At 37.5% G+C, this 18,987-nt stretch overlaps 1 protein-coding gene across 2 annotated transcripts in view; it reads left to right on the plus strand.

Moving 5' to 3' along the window:
• The window catches only part of SH3YL1 (SH3 and SYLF domain containing 1), a 44,075-nt gene that overhangs the window by 11,630 nt on the left and 13,458 nt on the right, over positions 1–18,987 (plus strand). The window contains exons 3-9 of one of the 2 annotated variants that reach the window (XM_083831285.1): positions 1–4; positions 497–561; positions 3,261–3,373; positions 8,392–8,520; positions 9,461–9,623; positions 10,371–10,443; positions 11,151–11,207. The exon at positions 1–4 is cut by the window's left edge and continues 110 nt beyond it. In XM_083831285.1, coding sequence (XP_083687411.1) covers positions 1–4; positions 497–561; positions 3,261–3,373; positions 8,392–8,520; positions 9,461–9,623; positions 10,371–10,443; positions 11,151–11,207 — 604 coding nt within the window. The remainder of the gene's footprint in view (positions 5–496; positions 562–3,260; positions 3,374–8,391; positions 8,521–9,460; positions 9,624–10,370; positions 10,444–11,150; positions 11,208–18,987) is intronic. The other variant, XM_083831286.1, reaches the window with a different exon arrangement.

Raw genomic sequence — 18,987 nt, forward strand, 5'->3', positions numbered from 1 at the left:
GGCTGTAAGTTGTTATTTTAATTCTCCCATGAAGTACAAAAGGAAAAACTTTTTCTAACTTTTATATATATATATAAATATTGTTTTTCTTCATTATTTCGTTCTGTAACGTAAAACAAGCTAGTAGCTGACAACATCTGGCTGGAAAGCTGTTTTCAGAATTCTGTACCTATTTTTGGCCAGACATAAATGCTCTCAGTATCTTTGTATCAAAGTATGAAATGTAAAAGCATAGTATAAAATTAATTTTAAAAATGAATTATGTCCATTAATGGACGACTGTATGATAAATTTGTAACATAGATATTTGTTTAAATGAGGATTTCTATTTCTTTCATTCCTACCAGTGGAATAAACCAGTGTGATTGCATTCTAGTATGTATGAATATAGTTTCAAGTGGAGAACTTGTTAGCATTTTTGAACTGCAATAACCATGTAAGTATTTCTTCTAATATGTAGTAAATTTCTGTACTTTTTTCTTGTTTTGCTTGACAGCCTGGTCTGCTCCTTCTGCAATAGGAATTGCTGGCCTTGGTGGTGGATTTGAAATTGGAATTGAGGTATTATTTTGCATTTGAAGCACTTATTAGTGTGTTTTTTTTTGTTGTTGTTTTTCAAGCATTTAAATGCATTGGTAAAGATCTAAATGTTGGTGAGATAGTGAAATCTAGTTTTCTGTGAAGGAGGGTGGCGGACACAATTTTAAGATTGATTTATACAAGCCAAACAAAATATGGGAGGTTGATCCTATCAATCTAATTGCATGGAGAAATTTTAAAAAATAAATAAATGAGGTGGTAGCTATTTCCTGATTTCCTTGATTTCTCACTTATAGAAGACTGAATTTTTCCCTAATGGGGAAAATTCAAGTCAGTGTTCCATTATAAGACAAATGGAATTAATTAAAAGTATACTATATTTAAGTGTATCAAGTGCTTTGTTGAAGAGCACAAGGACTCCATCTAGCAATAAATGCTGAAAGGAACTGAAGGTGGTGTAAAACAGAGCCTAGCTAATGTCACTGTACTTCATGTGTTCCCTACTCAAGCTTGTGATTCGTGGGTGATACCCTTCAGTTTGGGAGCACCAAAACTAATGGTGCCTCCTCTGAAGAAATCCTACAGAAAACAAGTCAGTTTCCAGCCAGCAGAAGCACTTAAATGAGAGACTTTCAGTGTGTTCAGAGGAATCCTGTTGATCTGAGCCCTGGCTGCCCTCTGCCTCTTCTTTGTACCTATTCTTCCTCACAGCTTCTTAAATGTTGTTGCCATCTGTCCTCCTCTTTCTCACCCTGCCCTCCAGTCCCATCCTTCTATTTTCTATTTAGCCTCTGTTCACTGATTCCCAAATGAAATCAAATATGACAGTATGCTGCCAGCAAGATCTCTTGCTATGGGCATTCTCTTCTTCAGAAGAATCCATGTAAAGCTGATCGGGATGGTACACACGAGCCCCCAGTATGTCTCATGCATCCCCAGCTACCCCTCTTCTGACAACCGGTCACCTGGTACTCACATAATGAAGAACTGTTCGATATTTTGTTAGATCCTCATTGTTCACTGCATGATCTCGGGTATTATTACTCTGTACTTTTTGAAGAACACTGTGAATACGAAATTACTAATTTTTGTAAGGGTTTTTCTTTGGTTTTCATGACTGCAGGATCTGAATACATTACAAAACATTGAATTTGATGAGCCCCAGGGTTTTTTGTACATTCTCATTTTATGACAATGAAACAGACTCTTTAGATGCTTTGATAAATCAATGAAAGTTTTGCTTTTATCATCTCCATCTGGTCTTTTATGTAATGTAACCATTTACTACTGATATTTACTAAAATAATTTAAATACACGAGCTATTTCCAAGAGGACATTTTTTCTGAGCAATCTCATTTGAAATTTTAGTCACCCAGCTTACAAAATACAGTTTCCTTACTAGCATTGTTATAACATGAATTTATTTTCTTCTTCTAGAGAAGAGATGCTATTCAGAAATACCTGAGTGGCTTAGGAGCCCAGACTCCAATTTCAGCACTGTTTTAGCAATTTAAGAACTTCTACATTGTAGAAACTGGTTGAATTTTATTCCTGTAGGAGAGATTATAATTAACATAGTTGCGTTTGTGCTTATGGATGGTTTTAAACATTAAGAAGGAAATCACAGTTTTCATAAGTCATAATATTTGCATAAGGTTTTTCCAAATGAAAAAATTTGGTACCTCAGATTAAACACCAATTTTAAAATTCATGCTTTCCTTGAAGGTTTTATCACTGTAGATTCATTTAGCTTTAGCTGTGGATTCATCATCTTTATGGGTAAAAGGAGGAGGTAGCAGCATCCTGAAGGACCTCCATCCCTGGATGATTCAGAAACTACTCATGTCAGACATCTTTTGTTTGGGATGGGGTGGAGGTTACCAGGGGGCTAATAACGAAGGCCTCTTACACTGCATAATACTCGTGGACCAGAATTGTTTTGCAAATAATCTGGTATTTCCTCTTGTATTCCCTGCTGTCACTGTTTGGAATTTGGGGTAAGTTGAAAGTTTGTTCTGAACGTGACTTTCAGTCGCACCCATCTGATGGAAGATCAGGCACAGTAGTCCTTGGGTACACAGGACATCTGTTGAAAAAAGTAAGCTACAAAAATGTAATCTACTTTGTTGAACTCTGAAACAGGCTGGTACTGCTACAGTCCTGGGTTTAACGTTGAATTCACCCGTATCTATCTTGTTTTTTTAGTGCATGTAGTGTATTCACTGAGCTTTATCTTTCAAAAATACCTTATCTCTCCAGTTACATGTTTCAATAGTTCTTGAAGAGGCTGTCTACATCTCATAAATTCAAGACTTAAAAAAAAAAAAAAATAGTAATTTATATATATGTGTATATAGTTATGGTTATAAAACTCCTGATTTTGTGTCAAGAAAATACGATTAAGTAAAAAAAAAAAAAAAGGATTTTTAGTTTCCAAAAACTAAAATGTAAATTTTAGCATCTATTTTTGCAGAAAAATGACCAACTTGGTTATGAAAACTGTTTCAAAAGAAGTATTTGCAAGAATGGAAGTAATTATCTGATAGGATGGGAGATTCTAACTTGAATTAAAAATTTGATAAATTTAGAGCTACTTTTTAATTTGGGGAAGGAAATATCTGCAATGCTACCACGTGCTTTCCCACAAAACAGAAGATTCTTCTCCCATGAAGTTCAAACTTCTTAAAAAGCATGGTACTTCTGTTTGATGTTTTTGCAGGTTTCAGACTTAGTAATAATATTGAATCATGAGAGAGCAGTAGAAGCTTTTGCCAAGGGAGGGAACCTTACACTTGGAGGAAATCTTACTGTGGCAATTGGACCTCTGGGGAGGTGAGTAAAAAACCTTCATAATATGGGTTAGCTTTAAATATGGAAAATATTTTTTTAAAGGCTATATAAATATTTGCATGGCTTTCTCTGATATCTTTACAAAACAACCTGGGCAACCTGTATGTTGACTGGGCCATATTGTTTCGGTAGCATAATTGTAGTGTTATGACTTCTTAGTTGCTTGTTTTTTTTGTTTTTTTTTTTCCCTTTCTTGATAAAGGTATTTATTCACAGAAGGAACATGTTCTGAAATTTACTCTCATTTTTGCAAGACACTGCTTGGGTAGGCTCCTCAGTCATCCTGGTCAAAGTGAAAGAGATTGAAAAGGCCAACTGAATCTGGCAAATAACAGATGGTTACAGGAATGGTGCCTCATAAGGGGGTTTGGCTACTTAGACCATGGGACTTGCTTGAGAAACCTGGTCTGCTGGGGGCTGATGAGGTCCATCTGTCAGAGAAAGAGAAGAGCATTAGTCTCTCACCTACCGGTCATAGGCTTGCCAAGCTGGAGAGTTGCTGGAGAAGGGGAATCTCAATCCATCCTGCTCCTCCCAGTTTGATGTCAGTATCACTGATAGATGCCCAAAGCCTGGAGAAGGGTCATGGGTTAGCTGGAGAGTGCCTGAAGATCAGCACAAAGGAACTCCAGCCGTTAAGGCAGCTTCATCAGGGTCCCAATTCAAATGTCACTATTATAATGCATGTAACATGGGTCATAAACGAGAGGAGTTAGAGATGTACACACACCTGCAGGGCTATGACCTCATTGGCATTACAGAGATGTGGTGGGATGGCTCCGATGACTGTGGTGTTGGAATAGAAGGATACAAGTTCTTTAGGAAGGACAGTCAGGGGAGATGAGGAGGGGTTGTTGCCCTCTATATCAATGACCAGCTGAGTGCACGGAGCTCTGCCTGGGGGTGGATGAGGAATTGATAGAGAGCATATGGGTCAAGATTACAGGGAGGTCAGGGACAGGTGACACGATAGTGGGATTCTGCTACAAGCCACTTGGCCAGGAAGACCAAGAAGATGAGGCCCTCTATAGACAGATAGAAGCATCTTCATGTTCACAAGCCCTGGTCCTCATGGGATACTTCAACTACTCTGATATCTGTTGGAGGGACAGCACGGCAGGGCATAGGCAGTCCAGGAGGTTCCTGGAATGCATTGATGATAACACCCTTCTCCAAGTGATAGAGGAGCCAATAAGGAGAGGTGTTATGGTGGACCTCATTCTCACCAACAAGGAGGGACTGGTGGGGAATGTAAAGCTCAAGGGCAGCCTTCCTCTGCAGTGACCATGAAATGGTGCAGTTTAGGATCCTGAGGGCAGCAAGGAGGGAGCACAGCAAGCTTGCTTTGGCCTCTTCAGGAACCTGCCTGGTAGAGTTCCATGGGACAAAGCCATGGAGGGAAAAGGGCACGAGAAACCTGGTTAATGTTCAAGGATCACCTCCTCCAAGTGCAGGAGAAATGCATCCCAACAAAGAGGAAGTCAGGTGGAAACACCAGGAGGCCTGCATGGATGAACAAGGAGATGCTGGCCAAACTCAACCAGAAAAAAAGAGGCCTACAGAGGGGATAAGCAAGGACAGATAGCCTGGGAAGAACATTAAGAGATCATCTGACCAGCCAAGGATCAGGTTAGGAAAGACAGCGCCCTTTTAGAATTAAATTTGGCCAAGGGACATCAAGGGCTACAAGAAGGGCTTCTATAGGTACATCAGAGATAAAAGGAAGAGTAGGGAAAATTGTGGGTCCTCTCAAAAAGGAAACAGGAGACCTGGTCACCCAACTGCCACAACTTCTCAAATATGATGAAATTCCCACTGACTGGAAGAGGGGAAACATAACCCCCATTTTTTAATGGGGGGAAAAAAGAAAGACCCAGGAAACTAAAGGCCAGTCAGTCTCACCTCTGTGCCTGGCAAGATCACAGAGCAGATCCTCCTGGAAACCGTGCTAAGGCACATGGAAAATGAGGAGGTGATTGATGACAGCCAACATGGCTTCACTAAGGGCAGATCTTGCCTGACAAATCTGGTGGCCTTCTATGATGGCATCACAACGTTGGTGGATAGAGGAGGAGCAACTGACATCATCTACGTGGACTTGTGCAAAGCATTTGGTATTCCTACGTGATATCCTTCTCTCTAATTTGGTGAGACACAGATTTGAAGGATGGACATCTTGATGAATGAGGAGTTGGCCGGATGATTGCACTCAAGAGTTGCAGTCAACAGCTCAGTGTCCAAGTGGAAATAAGTAATGAGTGGTGTTCCTCAGGAGTCAGTATTGGGACCAGCCCTGTTTAACATCTTTGTCAGCAAAATGGACAGTGGGATCGAGCGCACCCTCAGCAAGTTTGCTGATAACACTGAGCTGTGTGGTGCGGTCGACATGCCAGAGGGAAGGGATGCCATCCTGGCTCGAGAGGCTGGCTTGTGCCTACCTCATGAGGTTCAACAAGGCCAAGTGCAAGGTCCTGCACCTGTGTCGAGGCAATCCCAAGCACAAATATAGGCTGGGCAGAGGATGGTTTGAGAGCAGCTCTGAGGTAAAGGACTTAGGGGTGTTGGTTGGTGAAAAGCTCGACATGAGCCAGCAATGTGTGCTTGCAGCCCAGAAAGCCAACCCAGACTGCATCAAAAGCAGCATGGCCAGCAGATCAAGGGGGGTGATTCTCCCCCTGTACTCTGTTCTCGTGAGACCCCACCTGGAGTACGGTGTTTAGCTCTGGGGACCCCAGCACCAGAAAGATATAGGCCTATTAGCAGGAGTCCAGAGGAGGGCCATGAGGAGGATCAGAGAGCTGGAGCACCTCTCCTACGAAGACAGGCTGAGGGAGCTGGGGTTTAGCCTGGAGAAGACTCCAGGGAAACCTTATAGCGGCCTTCCAGTACCTAGAGGGGGCCTACAGGAAAGCTGGGGAGGGACTCTTTGTCAGGGAGTGCAGTGATAGGACAAGGAGTAAAGGTTTTTAAACTAAAAGGGGAGATTTAGATTAGATGGTAGGAGGAAATTCTTCACTCAAAGGGTGGTGAGGCACTGATACAGGTTGCCCAGAGCACCTGTGGATGCCCCATCCCTGGATGTGTTCCAAGACCAGGCTGGATGGGGCTTTGAGCAACCTGGTCTAGTGGGAGGTGTCCCTGCCCATGGCAGGGGGATTGGAATTAGATGACCTTTAAGGTCCCTACCAACCTGAACCACTCTCTATGATTCTAGGCTCAATAAAGAGCACAAGTACTACAGTGCCTGAGTGAACTGTTATTTTCATTGACCTATGGGCTTTGCTACTGCAGATCTGCCTGGCAGTAAGTTTTAAAAAAAAAAATAGGACTACACCAAGTAATTACTTTTAAAGCTTAAGTGATTAAGCCAGCTTACTTTGAAGGATGAGATGATATAATCACAGAATAATTTAATTTGGAAGGGACCTTAGGAGATCTCTAGTACAACTTCCTGCTCAAAGCAAGGTTTGTTATGACTTCAGATCAGGTTGCTCATGCCTTTATTCCAACTGGGTCTTGAAAACCTTTGCTTAGCCTCTCTGGGAAACATACTCCACCGCTCAGCTGTTCTCATGGTGAAAAGTTTTGCCTTACAGACCGTCAAAATATTTCTTTTTTTTAATGTGCCTATTGTCTTGTCTTTCCACCATGCACCACTTGAAGAACTTGACATCATATTTGTCATTGCCTCCTCATAGATACCTGAAAGCTGATGATAGGTTCCCCCCCCACCTAAGACTTCTCCAGTCTAGTCAAGCCCAGTTGCCTCAGTTTCTTCTCTTGGAGCATGTATTTTTTTATGCCTGTTTTTACAGTGAAGGTTTTGCTGGTGTTTTGTCATCTTTTTCTGACAAAATAGAAGGGTAAGATGCTACCTGTTCCACTGATGAGACAGATACATGGATCAGGGGAAGGCAGTGCATGACATTGGTGTTGCGAGGCGTTCAGTATGCTGTCCTGCAGCATCTCTGTGTCTATGTTGGGACATTGTGTTTCAGGTGTACAGGCAGAACTGATCACCAAATAGGTGAAAAACTGGATCGTCAGGCTTGAAGAGCAGTGGCAAATGATTAATGTGATATCCAGAGGCCAGGTTCTTGTGGAAGTCCTCAAGAGGCTATTCTGGGACCTCTCCTGCTTGATAATCTTCATCAGTGACCTGGAGGAACAGCTGTAAAATAGCCTTTTTGAGTTTGTGGATTACACTTTGTAATCTTATCTTTCTGTTGAGGTCTGATAAAGCCTTACTTGATATATTTTGTGCTGGTTTGGGCACCATAAGATCAAGAAGATTGGGATATATTCAGTAGTGTTACATGTTGCAACAAATGTAATCACAGCTTTTTAAACACCATCTATGAAGAATGACTAAAGAACTGATTAAAGAAGAGACTGAGGGGCGATAATATCTTTAAATGTATAAATGGCCACAAGAAAGAGGAAAGGAACAATGCGGTCCCCTCTCCGCGTGACAGACAAGACAAAAATCAGAGAGATTATTGCTGCAAAAAAGACTTCTTTAAGGCCAAGAAAAAAAAATTAGGAAGTAGCAAATTTGTCTATTGAAAATGTGGAATCTGTGTTACTGGAAGACAATTTCAAACAAGCAGTGAGTATGAACTTTGTATATATGTTATTGTCCTGGCTTGGTAAATTTGAATAGTTTTCTGAAATTCTTGTGTTAAGGTTAGTAATTTTTCAGTCTTCTGAATGCAAGAGGAGGTCTACTATAGAGTATTCTCATGAGGCAACATTATTCTGTGCTTTGGAGGAAACCTTATCGCCCAAATTAATTACTTTGTGCTGGGTTCTGTCTGAAATGAAAACTGAAAGTGGATTTTAACTCTGACCCAGTTGAGCATATTCAGCAGAGAATGTGAGAACAGAGAAAAGTGAAACCCTTGCAGGCTTTTGGTGGGATTAAGATAAAAAGGCTATTACTGCTCATGTTGTGAAGCCATACTGAAGACTATCAAGCAATTTTTTTTTTTTCCTTCTAGAAACTTAGAAGGGGATGTTGCACTGAGAAGCTCTGCTGCTGTCTATACATACTGCAAATCTCGAGGACTATTTGCAGGTGTATCTCTGGAAGGAACCTGTTTAATTGAAAGGAAAGAAACCAATCGCAAGTAAGTTTTCTTTGAAGTTAGAGGATTCAGTGAAGGAACAGTGACACAGTGAACTGGGACGCATTCAGTTTGTTCTCACAACAAACTCTTTTTTCCATTCCATGTTTATTTTAGGGTTTCTTAAGAGGTGAGGGTGTCTTCAGTTTACCCAACAGGTATTAAAAAGATGGTGAACGTTTAAAGAGACCTTAGGTTCAAAAAGGTAGTTATAGAGATATTTACTGTATATTGAGAAATATTTCAAGTCATTTGAAACAAAAAAATAAACCCTGTTTTAGACCATCACTGAATTTGAGAAAACAGTTTGAGAAATGCTGCAGGTTTCCTTTGTACAGCCTATTACATTTGAACTACTTAAGGCACCTCCAAATGGGTGGAAATATTCAAAATGGTTTTACTGTGCTGCAGATCGTAAAATATCAACCAAATAATTCCAAGAACTAAAATACAGTAACTGAGGTGTCTGCTGTATTGTAAGTCCGTGTTTATGAGGACTTTGGTTTTGCTAATACCAGCAAAGACTACTACTAATTTTAATGACAGCATGTCAGATAATAAAATTGCAGTGCTAATGCATTATTAAACAATTTTACTGCATCATTAAGGAATCTGTTAAAACATTTTTAGAAGTGTCATGTATTTCTTCAGTTTGCTGCATGATTGGCTTTCAAATGGTCTCGTTGATACATGCTACGTGACCAGTAATGAAATATTACCAGTGAAGAACATTTTGAAATAAGGTGGTAGGCAATCAAGTTTGCAGTAGCTATTTATCGTTCAGAATTTATTGCTAAGCTAGTTATGTCACTTCTAAATAGAAGATCAATAGGAGAAATCTAAGAGTAGGAGGGGAGGGGAAACACATAAGGTGGGCTTATCTAGACACTAAAATATAGTACTGATAAAAGACCTGGCATCTGTTGTTTTTTTTTTGCATCAGGTTTTATGGGCAGGATATACGTGCTAGTGCTATCCTGTTGGGTGATGTTCCTTCTCCTGCTCAAGCAGAAGATCTTTATGAGATTCTAGCATCCTTCACTGAAGAGTATGAGAATGAAGAGCAAAAAAATAATCCAGGAAAAACTGTAACGGTACAAGGAAGGGTTTGGGTGTCTTTCTCACGGGCTTTTTTCTCTTCCTGAACTGTTTATAGTCAGTAGTAATGGTAATATTGGTGTTCTTGTGGCATTCTTAAGATCTCTATTGGATGCTTACAAATGTAATGCATAGCAGACACTTCATAAAATCATCATAGAATCATAGAATGGTTTGGGTTGGAAGGGGTCTTAAAGATCATGTAGTTCCAGCCCCCCCTGCCATGGACAGGGACAGCTTTCTGTGTGTAACATCCATTCAAGTACACTCTTCAGTATTCCCCTGCTGGGCTCTTCTAGAGAAGTATGTTGCTGGTTTGGCTTTGCATCATCTAGAAAAGCTATATATCGTTGTTTTCAGAGCAATGTATGATCAAATCTGAGGTGATGATTAGAAAAGTTTCTTCAACCTATTTCTAATTCAGTTAATCTGTAAATAATGAGCATACCAGGTTTGATTTGGTACTCTTCTAAGTTTTCTACTTTTTCTGGCTTCTATTTAATCACACTTAAAGTAATATAATTCTCAGTATTACAGAGGATGATTTTTTGATTGATGTTACTGATGGACAATCATTTAGTTTTGTCTTTGTTAAACCCATAGTGAATTACTCTATAGTCATGTGTATGTCACTAGTTCTGTAGTGTACTTCTTGAGTTCATACATTTTCAGTGCAGCTTGACGTACCTCTAGAGTATGAAGTTAAAATCTACTTCCAGGTCTGATGCAAGTTATTTTAAAAATGTTTGTCTTAGGTAAATGACCCACCTGCTAGACCAACATCAAGACCAGAACCGCATAAACCTGCTGTTGGGCCAACACCACCAGGTTAGAAAGCATTTTGATAATGATTAATTAATCTCTTTATAAATGTAGATCATTAAGGCTAACGAAAGTTATACAATTACTGTAGTAGTAGCTGTCTGTATGAGAACATTTTTTATATATTCTCCCTTGAGCTAACACCGAGAGCATGTTGAGACAGTGCCATGAGCAACAAATGATAAAGCCTGTTTGTTTGTTTTATATTAACAAATCTTTTCTCTGACAGGTTTTTTTATAAAAGTAGTGTTGGTTTAGTTACAGAAGTAATTATTCAAGTAAAGCATACATGTTTATTAGATATATGGAAGCCCCTTAGTACAATGACATTTCTTAGTAAAAAGTCATAGTTCTACTAGAAACTACTAGTCCTACTTCTAGAAACTTCTGGTTTCCACAAACTTAGTTTGTCTGTTAGGTTGTCGTTTCTTTGAATAGAGTTCTTACAGTTGAGTGGGGGAGACAATTTTTGAATAATAATTCATCTACCAAAATACTCACATGGAACGTAAGGCAGTATGCAGCTTCTGTTGTTAGCTTGATTTATTTCTATGGACAAGGATAGAAGGCAAGATCCTTATTTCTTTCTCCTGTACTGCTTCTTAGATAACTGCAGTCATTTTGGAACTATTGAACGCATTAGAAAAACAGCATATGAAATGTAATAACATAAGTTGGTACATCATATAACTTGCTACTTAATTTTCTTTCAGCTGAAAAGAGCTCAAACAGGCTTTATCCTGAACTTCCAACTAATTATGCCTCTGCGGGTAAGTACTAAACTTACACATGTTTTATTAATACAATGTGAATCTGAGAAATCCTAAAAGTACTTTGGAAGACGTCTTCCAACATCTGCACATTCCTTTATTATCCATGTGTTAAAATGAGATTTGGTCATATATGCTTTCTTGAAAATATTTCATAAATATGCATCTTATTTCTAGGCTTTACATTCCAACAAAAGATGAGTCTTATTTTCTTTTTCTGAGCAGCAAAAGTGTGGTTTTTTTGCTTTATTCAGTGAGCTTGAAAAATACACCCAAAGTAGCAAAACTGTTTTACGTTGCCATCTAATTGAAGTGAAGAAGTAAGAAGATATAACAAGCTTGTGTCCAAACCCTTATGCAAGGCATTTTAACTCCTGTTTTAATTAAGAATTACTTCCACAGATCATATCTGATTATGCTGACATAAACATAGATTTCCATTGCGGTTATACTCGAGTTTTTTGAGATATCTCTGCATTGTACCAAGAAGATACTACTTGTTCAGTATTCTATTCTGACTCACTTAAGCTTAAAGCAGTTTCAGCTCTAACAGTGAATCCAACTTGTAGTATTTGCAATGTAATTCTCAAGCTGTGAGGCCCATCGTCTGGAAACGTGTGATCTGTTAACTACATTTCCTGGGTGTAGGTAGGTATAATGGCCAGTGCAGGGATAAGTTTTGATACTGAGCAACAAACTTGTCTGGGTTGCAAATAATAAAGGAGATGGTTTTTTTCAGTTTTGGGGTGTGGGTGGAGGAGGGCTAAGGTTGACATTATGGCCAGAGGTTTTAGTTTTCCAGCAGTTACAAAAGTTGCAGAAAGGTTGAAGCATCATTCATCCATCTCATTAAATGAAAGAAGAGCTAGACTTGCAGATTAAATATTTTTTATTATATTTTATGTACACCTGAGTTATCTAGATAGGTAATGTAATATAACCTATTTCAAATGCAAGAAGAATGTTACATGAAAAACATGTTTTTCTAAACTGATAACGCAATGCTTGACTCAGATGCAAGTAGTGTTTTCATGTAACCGAATAACCCTTTAACTTAATGCACTTAGCTGGAAAATGAGGTGCAGAAATGCTTTAAATTTTTTCCAGATACTTAGAAATATCACAATTTTATTTAAAGAATAATATTTTGAAAAGACTTTTTGCAGTTCTGGAACAAAAAAACCCTCATGGCTCATATTGTGATTCAGTGAAGTTTGAAGTTTTGCACCTGATAGGTAATGTGTTCCCTTTCAGGAGCATTTATGAACAAGAGAGTGGGTCTATGGCTAGAATATTATAAGACAAAATGCTATTCCTAAACTCAAGTGCTTCTCCTTGTAACAATATAATTATTTTTTTATAATTAGGAGAGAGTAATGATGTGGTTTACAGCTTTTAAGCAGTCATAGGACTTGCTTTAAAAAAAAAATCTTGAACTTGTGCTTGTATTTTCTAAGTGATTGAAGTTCGGTTTTTGTGGTGGTAGTTTTTTGCTTGTTTTCAGATTTCTCTTGGACACATTGGCTTTCTTAGATTTCATAAGTACTTGAATCAAATATTATAAAATTTAATTTTCAGGAAAATGTGTGCCCTCTTCTTTGGATTTTTTGAACTGAATGAATTATCTATCTGCAGATACTGACACCTTAAGCCTATTGTGTATAAAATCATCATTCACAAACTTGATTACAGTAAAAATTTAAGGAAATCAGAGTATGAATTGTAACTAGCTTTCTTCAGCAGAAACTCTTCATTTTGAAAATATTACCAGATTGTTAGTGCACCATCAGGCATATGTTTGTATTCCTGTATACTGAAAGAAGTGTTATATTAAGCCTTCTGATGAAGAAGTAGAGGCAGAAAGAATTTTATCACAGGCAGCAAGAAATTTATCACAGTATTTTAGAAGCTAAAAAAAAAATCTTCAGTGATAGTTTGAGTGATTTTTTTAACATCGTAAAAAATTCATACCTTCACATATTAATTTGTCTGCAGCTTTTCAGAGACTTTTTGTTCCCTCTTGTTCCCTTTGAGACACTTGTTCTGTAATCAAATCACCTCTTGATCTTCCTTGATCTTTGTTTTGATTGCTAAACGGACTGATGAGCTCTTTGTCCTAAGTAATTTTCTTTTTTCCTCTCAAATTTTAAATAGTGCTACAAATAGCAAATTCAGAGATGTGAGCTCACAGATATCACTATGGTTTTTGGAAGCCTAAATCCTGTTGAATTTAGACCAAGCTCTACTCCTCATAATTTATTATTTAAACCTTCTTATGTATTGCTAATCCATGTTAAAACAGTTGAGACAATATCAAGCCTTTCTGACTAGGTGGTGCCATGAAGTTATGGCAAACTCGGTTTGTGTTGACTAAATCACTGCTGCTTTTCATGGTTGCAGTTCTCCAAGAATCAGGTCTGATGCAATTCCCTGTAATTTTAGAGATGATCTCAATGTGTCTTTCAATAATCTCTGAATGACATCTGGTTGAAGAAATTTATGAAAATTTGTTTGCTGTGAGAATTCTAAGAAAGACTTTATGCCTCCTTAAGCATATTTTGTCAAAGAAATTTTAGGGTTTGTATATTTCCTTGTTTTGTTTGTATGTTATAGGGTTGTCTGTGACCAGTTACAGACTTAATTAAGCCAACAAAATTACATGAACTAAGAGTCCAAGAGATGTAAAGCTTAAACTGCTTTGCAGCTCTCTGAGTACTATATCATCATTTTTACTTGTGACCACCTTCTGTTTCATTTACCATGCTTGTGTGTTCTGCAGTTCAGTTTCCATCTGACTTACGATCCTGGTGTTTTGTGTACTTTTACCCTGTAGGATGATACTGATCAAATTCAGGGAAAAGATGAAATATATAGTGGCACTGTGACACCATTCTAGATTTCTCTGCACTAGTACCTCAAATTATGTGTACTGCTGAGCCTGGTTAAACATAGTGTAGTGAAACAATGGAGCTTTTAGTTAGAGCTTCTGAAAGAGGGCGTCACTGTGAATGTGTTTGCAACTTCACAATAGGCTTGCTTTGCTAAGTGTGTATTGAAGCATTCACTGTTTGTTTTTTTTCTGATCAGCTTCTCTTAGATTTAACAAAACTAGTATTAGCTTGGAATAACTCAAATTTAACCGGAAATCTGGCGCATAGCTATTTATATCAGTTATGCAGTTCCACATTTAGAAATCCACTGATTAAGTAAATAACATCTGACAACTGCACTACAAAAGAAATGCAAGTGGGCCTAAATCCTCTCTTGATGAGGCACCTTTGTGGTTTGTTTTTTTTTTTGTGATCTGAAAATGAAATAGTCCATAGGAACATGACTTATTTCTGTCACTGAGACTGGCTTATATTTTAGAAACATTGGCCCTGAGTCATTTTCATACGCATTAGCTTGTACACTTTAAATCTATTCAATAATGGGACTATGAGAGATTTGAGATAAACAGAATAATATATTCCACCTGATGGAGTGCTGATAAAGGACGTCATTCTTTCAATCAAACTTCCCATATTTTTCCATGATCTCTGATGTTACGTTTCTAGCTTCCTGTTAGGTAAGGAAGTTAACTGGTTAATGAAGTTGTTTTCACATTGTGTCTTCATGTTGAAGTGGAGTAGACTTGAATGAAAGATAATGATTTAAAAAAATAACTGAAAAGTGGGTAAAATAAACTAATACACTTGGATGAAATCGGATGATGTCCATATTCCTTCAGGCACTGTGGATGTGTGCTGTGCACTTGGAAGTGGGGAAGAAAAAAGCTTTTCATTTTTCAGTACATGAATTATTCCTTTTCCAAAAAAGGCAGAAATTTGCTGTTGAATCAAGTAGAACTATTTCACATTGGAAGCAAGAACCCTCATCAGGCTGTATAATCTCTTCCTTCTATTTTATATGAAGAGGAGCTCTAATAGATTGCTCACCCTAAAATGAATAGGGAGGTTAGACTAACACATATTTGTTTCAGGAAAATTTTATGGAGTGTGATATATGAAGTCTAAGTTTTTTCATGTTTACTAAGTTAGTAGATAGACAATGTCATGAATGCTTTAACCCACTGTAAAGTACATAAAGTAACTTTTTTTTTCCTTTGAGGTTTAGCCGAGCTTGGTCTATTTTTGTGGGTTTGGTTTTGTTTCTTTTTTTTTTATGGCAAGGCTTCTGACATGTTTGTATTTAGTTACTGGAATAATAAAACATCCATCTGGTGGTCCCCACGGTATTAACTTTCTTGCTATTATGAGCTCTTTCTTAATACTAACCAAACCCAGGAAATCCCAGGAAATTGTTTTTGAGACTATTTTTATCTCTGAATCACTTTTCTAGGATCATACTATTACTCTTGTGAATGTTATAAATCAGATAATCATGCTGCTTATGGCTTATGTTGTGGCAAACTGAGAGGAAAACATAGCATGCAGGAATTCTTCTGGTCATACTGAAATAACTTGCTGCGTATAATCAGCTAACTCAAAATACAACAAAGCATGAGAAATTGAGGTCAGACGTGTTAGGATGATATTGGGGTCTTCCTGATGTGTGCATTTGTTGGTGGAGAACTGTAATGCTAAATATGACCTAAATGAGGTGCAGGTTTTTTTCTTGGAATTTTCTTAATGGCTTGGAATAAAAATTAGGAAGTTAGAGCCAATTTGTAGGAAAATGATAGTGTAGTCTATGCTTTTTTTTTAAGCAGCATAAAGATAATTCTGATTCACAATAGTTAAAATTTGAAGTTGTTCATGTGAACATACAAATGTTAAATAGTATGAGCTAAAGTCTTTGTGTGAGGCCCTTTTAAAGCCCACAGCTTGATATTTTAGCATGTTTATGAAATATATGCTTAAAATTTTATTTCAAAGCATTAAATAGTATTTTTGTTCTGCTGTAATAGTAGGACAAAGACAGATTCAAATTGCTTTCCTATCTATTAAAAAAAAAAAGCCATTGGGAGTATGGGAGTTTCTGCTCCATTAATACTAATGGAATTCAAGCAGGACTTAAGTACCTCTAGGAAGCGATTGGTACACAGGATTTCTATCCAGACTGTAGGATATTGCACTGTTTGACTGACTTGTGATAAAGGCTGATACTGATCTAAGAGATGTAAATCGTTTTATAGTTGTGGTTGGGTGGATAGGATGAAGCTTTGATCTATATTGATAGCAAGAACTAGAAACTTTTCTACGTCTGAAGACTGCATTTTTGAGGACATCCTGTCTACCACACAGTTCCCATCTGATGGGAGGCCAGTAGGACACAGGAGGAAATGCTGCATACCATTTCCTGGAAGGATACTGAACAACAGCTTCACATTAGTGTTAAGGGATTGCTCTGGTAATAAATACTGTCCTTTCTTTGGGAATTAATTAGGATTTGCTGTGACCAAAAAAACACTTTGTATTTTTCTATAAGCAGCAAAATGAAAAGGGCAAAATTAGTATTTCCCCAAAAAGTGATGTTCGCTATTCTAGAGGGACCATGCAAGGGACCTGGGATCTTGCATCTACCTTTGCTGTGATATTTCAGTATTGCATCATGTTGATCAGTCAGCTAGGTGTTGGTGATTGAACCAAGAAGGTCATTTGTGCTTTGGGAAAAATACTCAGTTCCTGAAAAGGAAACAGGAGGCCTTGCAGAATTAAATCAAACACCAATATAGACTAACTTAGTATGGCAAATAACTGTTCTATGAATGGTATAAAAAATACTTCTCACTTTTACAAAAAGAGAAAAGAAACTTCTTACCTGAATGGTGGTAGAATAATGTAATAGCAATGAGAATATACTTACTGGGTCAAGAATAAGTCCTAGCATAGATTTCAGCAGCCCCTAAACCCGTTGACCCAACTAAACTGAACGAGGGGTTTCTGAACTTTGTAGATGTCTGCATATCATTGTTATGAAAGTAGTAGACTTCACATTAAAATAGTTAGGAGATACTCACTGGCTTTTTCTGTGGAAAGCAGTTTTTGAATCTTTCTTTTCTAATGGCTTGAAATCTTCCTGTGCTTTTCATCTAAATTTATTTTTGGAACGATTAAATCTGTTTCGTCCCATGCTTTCCTGCTCTTTAGCTAAAATATCTTTTCTGTTTTATTCCTTTGCTAATAGTAACTTCTTTCATCTGAGTTTTATTCTGTAAAGCTTTTTTTTTTTCCTCCCTTGGAAACAACCTTTCTATCCCTCATCACCCTGTTCCTCATCCAGTTTTGAACATTGGTGATGGGAATTGTCAACAGGACTTCAAACAAGGCCCTGTACAATAATATTATTCTGTATGTTTCCATATAAGATCTCTTTTTCTCATTAATTTTTTTCTAAACAGTCCAGAGAAATTTTTGTCTATGCCAGGCTGGAAAAAAAAATAAATCAGTCAATATTCACAAAATGTTAGTGTAGAATCTGTGTAGAAATTGCCTAGAATGAAATTGGGCTTGCTGTTGGTTTTGTTTGTTTTCAGGCTGTACATTGTTTTCCAGAGTAAGGTAAAAGCTAAACTTGATATCAGGTAAACCAGTGCATGTTTCAGTAACACAGCAGCAGAACTTTTGAATCTGACAGTAGAGATTTAAGAAGCAAAATAAAGAGACATTTTGTGTTCGGGTCAAGATGTTAACTCGGCATGTGTAGTGGAAATGCAGAACATCTTGTCAACATAATAAAAGATTTCCAAATCATTCCTAAACAGTCAAACTGACCTGAATAAAACATTGTTCAGTTCTCTTTACTGTACTGTATTTTTCAGAATATGAATGCTATGTTTAGCATTGCATCTCATATTTTCCAGTATGATCTCATCCAAACCATTATTTGCATTAATGTTATCTTGAGCATAATAAAACCCTTGACATTGATATAGTTTATTTGACCATTTCAGTTTGAATGAAAATTTAAACGTTTTTTGAAAAGGCAGAAAAATAAAATCTTAAAAGTAATCAGCAAAAGTACTGTTATGGAATTGACTCTTACAAGCAGGAGGTGTTTTTTTATATCCTAAATATCAAATACATCCACAGATGCTTGACAAAAAAGGCACTCTTTAATGCAAAAGCTGAGTGTGCTGCAACAAAGATAGAAAGCGTTCCGTCAGCAGATGAAGATGATGAGCCAGCATGTTCCTCATGGAACTCAAAACTCAGAAACAGTGAAATGTGTTCCTATTCAATGAGCTTAATTTGCACAGTAACTTAAACTTTAAATATAGTCAGGTCTGCTTCAACTACCAATAAAACCATTGGTTTTGTCTGTGAGGTGTGATGCAAGCTGTTGGCATGAAAGCTTCTTTAAAATGGTCTTCTTCCAGAATATGTGGAAGAATTCAAAAATATTTGAGCATCAATCTATTTTTTGTGTGAAATGTATAAATACATTTATATATGTATATATACACAAAGACATGTAAAAATCTTTTTTTTTTTTTGCATCTGTTGCTGAATTTCTATCTATTCAGTCTCTGGAGCACCACTGTGGATAGCACACCTTGCAGGCTATATTTGTGCCTAGCATTGCTTTGTGCTCTCTTTAACATCTGATATTAAACCTCGATGAATTTTTTCAGTCACTGTTTTCTTTGTTAATGGAGAACATGGGTTATTCCCAAAATCAGCTTGAAGGCTTTGTAACCAGACAGAGTACTGAAAACCTGGATGAAGTACCTACTTTAACTACTATGCAATGTCTAATTCTGCAAGTAATTCAGAAAATAGGCTTTGCTCAGACAAGTCCCATGAAAGCAGAAGAGGGCTTAACACTTTGTTTTACC

Source organism: Anser anser (genome assembly GCF_964211835.1).
Source record: "Anser anser genome assembly, chromosome: 3".
NCBI classification, from domain to species: Eukaryota; Metazoa; Chordata; class Aves; order Anseriformes; family Anatidae; genus Anser; species Anser anser.